Consider the following 6,000-nt stretch of genomic DNA (forward strand, 5'->3'; position numbering starts at 1 on the left):
GACAGAAAATTATGGAAAGAGAAGAAGAGAGACAGAGAGAGATTGAAAGAGAGATTGAAGAAGAAAGATGTAAACAGAAGCAAATAGAGATGGAAGAGGAAGAACGAGAAAGGGAGAAAGAGAGACAGAGAGAGATCAAAAGGAAGAGAATGGAGAAGAGACAGAAAATTATGGAAAGAGAAGAAGAGAGACAGAGAGAGATTGAAAGAGAGATTGAAGAAGAAAGATGTAAACAGAAGCAAATAGAGATGGAAGAGGAAGAAAGAGAGAGGGAGAAAGAGAGACAGAGAGAGATCAAAAGGAAGAGAATGGAAAAGAGACAAAAACATATTGAAAGAGAAGAAGAGAGACAGAAAGAGATTGAAAGAGAGCACGAAGAAGAAAGATGTAAACAGAAGAAAATAGAGATGGAAGAGAAAGAAAGAGAAGAAGAGAGACAGAGAGAGATTGAAAGAGAGCACGAAGAAGAAAGATGTAAACAGAAGCAAATAGAGATGGAAGAGGAAGAACGAGAGAGGGAGAAGAGACAGAGAGAGATCAAAAGAAAGATAATGGAAAAGAGACAAAAACATATCGAAAGAAAAGAAGAGAGACAGAAAGAGATTGAAAGAGAGCACGAAGAAGAAAGATGTAAACAGAAGCAAATAGAGATGGAAGAGGAAGAACGAGAGAGGGAGAAAGAGAGACAGAGAGAGATCAAAAGAAAGAGAATGGAGAAGAGACAGAAAAACATGGAAAGAGAAGTGAGACAGAAAGAGATTGAAAGAGAGAATGAAGAACAACTATTTAAACAGAAGCAAATAGAGATGGAAGTGGAAGAAAGAGAAGAAGAGAGACAGAGAGAGATCAAAAGAGAGAATGATGAAGAAATGTGTAAACAGAAGCAAAAAGAGATGGAAGAGGAAGTACAAGAGAAGGAGAAAGAGAGACAGAGAGAGATCAAAAGAAAGATCATGGAAAAGAGACAAAAACATATCGGAAGAGAAGAAGAGAGACAGAAAGAGATTGAAAGAGAGAATGAAGAAGAAAGATGTAAACAGAAGAAAATAGAGATGGAAGAGAAAGAAAGAGAAGAAGAGAGACAGAAAGAGATTGAAAGAGAGAATGAAGAACAACTATTTAAACAGAAGCAAATAGAGATGGAAGAGGAAGAAAGAGAAGAAGAGAGACAGAGAGAGATCAAAAGAGAGAATGATGAAGAAAGATGTCAACAGAAGCAAATAGAGATGGAAGAGGAAGAAAGAGAAGAAGAGAGACAGAGAGCGATCGAAGAGAAAGAGAGACAGAGAGAGATTGGAGAGAAAGAAAGACGACAACAACAAGTGGAGAGAAAGATAATGTTTGAGAGAGATCAAGAAGAAGAAAATATATGGAAACAGAAGCAAATTGACATGGAGGAGGGAAGAGAGAGGGAGAACAAGAGACAGAGAGAGATAGAAGAGATACACAGACGACAACAACAAGAGGAGAGACAGAAACAAAAGGAGAAGGAGAAAGAAAGGGAGAAAGACAATGACAATCGGAGAGAGATGGAATTAAAAGATCAGCAACAGAAAGAGATGGAGAAAGAAAAGATGATTATGAGAGAAAGGGAGGAAGCAGGAAGAAGAAAGGAAGGGCAGAAAAATATTTTGGGGGAAATTGAGGGACAGAATGAACTGGAGATAGAACAGGAGAGAGAGATGGAAGAAAAGCAGGAAGTGATTAAGGAAGCAGAGGAAGAGTACAGGGAAAGAGAAGAGAGAGGAAAGGAAGTAAGCATGAAGAAACATGTAGTAGTTAATGTTAAAGCAAAAGCACGGGAAGTCTTCAATAGGCGTAAAGAGAGGAGGTTAGAAGTGTTGAAGGGGGAACGAGAACACATAGAAAGAGGACAACAAATCAGGAGGGAGAAGGAGGAAAGACGGCTGGAGATGGAAAGAAAACAGGAGAGGGCAAGACAACAAGAGGAGCAGGATAAAAAACGAGAGATTGAAATTGCTAGACAGAAAGAAATGTTGAGACTAAGAGAGGAGGAGAGGCAGAGAGAGGAAGAGAGAGAGGAGGAGAGAAAGAAAGCCATTAAATGCCTTTTATCTTTAATCAGAGAGAGAGAAGAAATAATACAGGCAAAAAAAAGAGAGGAGATGGTGGAAGAGGAAAGAAGGGAGATCCTTGAGTACAAGAGGGGTGACTTAGAGGAGGAGGAGAAGGAAGATGACAAGGAGGACATTCTCCCACCCGATAAAAGTATCCGAAGGAGAACCGTGGGCTGGGTGAATAAAAAATGGGAGAAGAGGAACCTCAGAAAGATAGAGAGAACGTATCAGAGAGAGGCTGAGGAGGGCCATAAGATCGTCCACATAGGTAAGACCTGTTTTCCCTCTACTTATGACATTATCCTCTTTAGTCTCCTCTACACACATTTGTTCCACACCAGTCATCATGTCGCATCATTGTTTCAATATAAAACTACTGTCCAAAGAATATGTTAGCTGACATGGCTCATTGAGTGACTGACTGACATAACAAGAAAAATACTGCTGATAACAACCACGTTTTTAAATGGTACCTTGTGTCATCTACTAGTCTAACTCTCAAGACTAAGTAGAGACCCAGAAAGAGTTCCTAAAAACACACACACAAAAACGTGTTTTGGGGGGATCCGGGGGCTACTAGTGGCCATGGGGCGCTAAGCGATCACATATGCCCTGGCACTATACAAAGAATAGGTGCCATTCTGGACTCATGTTCAACTTAGGGCCAGGTCAATTCGGGATGGGAATTATTGCACTTTATTGACAAATTCCATGCCTTGCTCAACTGAAAAGAGTAAAGAATCATTGAGATCCAATTGTGTTTTCTATTCTTCATTCCCTGTGTCCATTACATTTAAGTTGATATCAGATCCACTAAGTTGAATGTAAACTCTACTTCTTCTCCCCTCCCAGCCATCCCTGGACACACAAGGCTAACATCCACCATGACCCGGGCAGAGAGAGAGAGGGAGAAGAGGAAGGAGCTGCTGAAGGCTGAGGAGAGAAGGAAGAAGATGGAGGATTTCAATAAGCAGTGGAGAGAGCGGTCCCTGCTTAAAAAACAGACTCATCAACAACTGAAGGAGGAGAGGGAGAGGATGAAGGAAAACTACCTGGAGCAGATGAATCTGGAGGCTGATGCTCAAATCAACACCCGGTGTCTAACCACCCAACACAGCCACGATTACAACCACGGTCAGGAGTTGCCCTGCTGGGCCACAGGCCAACAAGTAAGCCAAGAGCCCACTGGATCTGCTGATGGCCACCAGGAAAGGCCAAGGAGGCAACAGGCATGGGCAGAGAACCAGGAGGGGAGTTCAGAGAACCAGCAGGAGGGGCCAGAGAACCATCAGGGGGGGCCAGACAGCCAGCAGCTAGAAGCTCCAGAAGAGGCTGAAACATCAGAGCCAATCTCCAAGACAAAGAAAAAGCCAAGCATCTGGAAGAAAATTAGGATGAGGTAAAGAATGTTTAAACATCTATTCATGTTTTACACTGTTAATATACATGTCATCACTTTAAAAAGTGACATTATCCAAATGTGAGGGTTTAGTGTACATGCATCACACATGTAAATATATAGATACTTACCTGTCTCTGTGATGTCTTACAGTCTTCCTGACGTGCTGTCTGCCTAGAGCTGGAACTCGATGAAGCCACAGTTCCACTGAGGTTACGTTGGTAATTAAAAGTGTCGCCCAATAATTCCTCCTCCTCTTTAAGTCATCGAGCCACATTTCTTCCTCAAAACATTATAGTCTCCTCAAGCCAGCAAGTATCCTCTTTATCAGGCAACAAACCATCGAAGGTCAGTGACCCTCCTCCCAAGAACAGAGACTCTCATCTGTATCCTAGTTAAATTCATCTCTGCTTACCACCTCTACAGTCCTAGAAAATATCCCAAAAATGGAAATGGTTTCAACAGAAGTCCTCCCCTCAGACCAGTGGCTCCACAGACCAGAGTTTCTCATCTTTATTCAAGTTGAATGCAACTCTGATCATTTCCACCACCTCTCCTGTTAAGGGGAGGTGCTGAAAAGGAGGTCTGGGAGGAGGTCTGCAGGTAGCCTGGACCGGACCGGTAGCAGCTAAGTTGCTGGCTCCATCCCCGGGCAGAGCTGCTCAAGTCAGGCCAGTGATGTTTGATGATGTCATTTTTGTTTGCAAAGTTTTATTCTTTAATAAAAGCATTTATTAAAAAAGCAATATTGTTGTTACGGTGTGGATTGTTTTGTTATTTATTAGAATTGAAACATCCAGTAGTCATGGTAGATGTTAGACTTTCAATGAGACACCTAACATTCCATCAGTTTGATACAATGTGTGACATGTTATATTACAGAGGAGTCCTCTATACACATCTATTTTAGACCATAGGAGAAATATCAGATTGAAATAGCTTCTCTAAGAGTCTGAGGAGAGAGCAACAGTAGAAGCATCGTTAGCTCTCCCACCTCCAGTTCAGTACTCGGGTCATTCCACCAATTGAGTACCTTTTGGGGGGTGTAACTTTATATTTCACCTAATTCTAACATTCTGTCATAAAGAGCACATGTTCAACTTAATATAAAACATATTTTCCCATCTCAAAGTAACAAATACATACTATAGTAAGTGCCTATTAAGTGCCAAATAAAGTGACAGGGTTGACTGTAACAGAGTTGACTATTTCATCTAGAATCAACCATAGATCCCCATGTGACAGGGGGAATGGAATGCAAGCTTACCAAACACATGTAAATAGTTTAAACATGTCTAGACTGTCTATCTATAGGTAACAGGGTTGTGGTGTTATTATTAAAAGATTAGTTCACCGTTTTTATTGGTAAATCAAAATTGGTTGATTCAATCATACATTGTTTTACAGAGGTGAAGTTAGCTTTATGTTAAAGATTCAGACTTTGCTCTTCAATAATACCTCAAATAAAAAAAAAATTATATATAAATGTAATATTCTAAATTGGCTGATGATAGTGAATAAGTTAAACCCCTTGTTTTTACCATTCGGTGTCATAATCACTTTTTGGAGGTGAAATGTAGCTAAAAATGTGCCATCCTCTGTTCAGAGGGTTAAGGGACCGTCTTAAAACTGCATCGCATACAATTGCCTCTAAATGAAAAATATCAATACCTTCTCAACGACATGACATAGAGATCTCAAACAAATTTGACACTGTAAAGAGACCTCTTTTCTCGAATGCAATTAGTTACATTATTTTTACTTCTTAAAATCTACAAAATGTAAAATAAATCACTTTACAATAAAAACATCAATATCTTCCCCTCCATATAACTTTCATGAATACAACCAACTGTTATTGGTTCAGGGACCTCATGCCTCCAATCAATAGCAATGTCACGCCCTGACCATAGTTTACTTTGTATTTTCTATGTTTTGATTGGTCAGGGTGTGATCTGGGTGGGCATTCTATGTTGGATGTCTTGTTTGTCTATTTCTATGTCTGGCCTGATATGGTTCTCAATCAGAGGCAGGTGTTAGTCATTGTCTCTGATTGGGAACCATATTTAGGTAGCCTGGGTTTCACTGTGTGTTTGTGGGTGATTGTTCCTGTCTATGTGTTTTCACCAGATAGGCTGTTTAGGTTTTCGTTACGTTTATTGTTTTTGTACTGATTCGTGTTTTACGTTTTTTCATTAAACATGAATCGCAATCGACACGCTGCATTTTGGTCCGACTCTCCTTCTCACGAAGAAAACCGTTACAGAATCACCCACCACCAACGGACCAAGCAGCGTGTCAACAGGCAGGAGCAGCGCGAGGAGACGCGCAATAAGGACTTCTGGACATGGGAGGAAATCCTCGACGGGAGAGGACCCTGGGCTAAACCAGGGGAGTGTAGCCGCACTAAGGTGCAGCGGGAGAAGAAACAACAGGAACAGCCCAAAGAGGAGTACAGTATGGAGTATACTACTTGGGAGGAGATCGACAGGTGGGCGGCCGACCCAGGGAGAGTGCCGGAGC

At 41.2% G+C, this 6,000-nt stretch overlaps 1 protein-coding gene across 1 annotated transcript; it reads left to right on the forward strand.

Annotated features, from left to right (window-relative positions):
* The first annotated feature begins 1,247 nt into the window (after nucleotides 1-1,247).
* On the forward strand, nucleotides 1,248-3,585 carry LOC118964838 (trichohyalin-like). Its single transcript, XM_036979322.1, has 2 exons — nucleotides 1,248-2,346; nucleotides 2,931-3,585. Exons 1-2 carry the CDS (start codon nucleotides 1,338-1,340, stop codon nucleotides 3,479-3,481), a joined length of 1,560 nt encoding a protein of 519 aa, XP_036835217.1. The 5' UTR covers nucleotides 1,248-1,337; the 3' UTR covers nucleotides 3,482-3,585.
* The last annotated feature ends 2,415 nt before the right edge of the window (nucleotides 3,586-6,000 follow it).

The sequence above is a fragment of the Oncorhynchus mykiss genome, chromosome 6 (assembly GCF_013265735.2).
Source record: "Oncorhynchus mykiss isolate Arlee chromosome 6, USDA_OmykA_1.1, whole genome shotgun sequence".
In the NCBI taxonomy this organism is placed as follows: domain Eukaryota; kingdom Metazoa; phylum Chordata; class Actinopteri; order Salmoniformes; family Salmonidae; genus Oncorhynchus; species Oncorhynchus mykiss.

Coding starts and splice junctions, on each gene's coding strand:
- LOC118964838 (XM_036979322.1), top strand. CDS start 1,338: ATGTTTGAGAGAGATCAAGAAGAAGAAAATATATGGAAACAGAAGCAA. Junction 2,347..2,930: donor CCATAAGATCGTCCACATAG/GTAAGACCTGTT, acceptor CTCCCCTCCCAG/CCATCCCTGGACACACAAGG.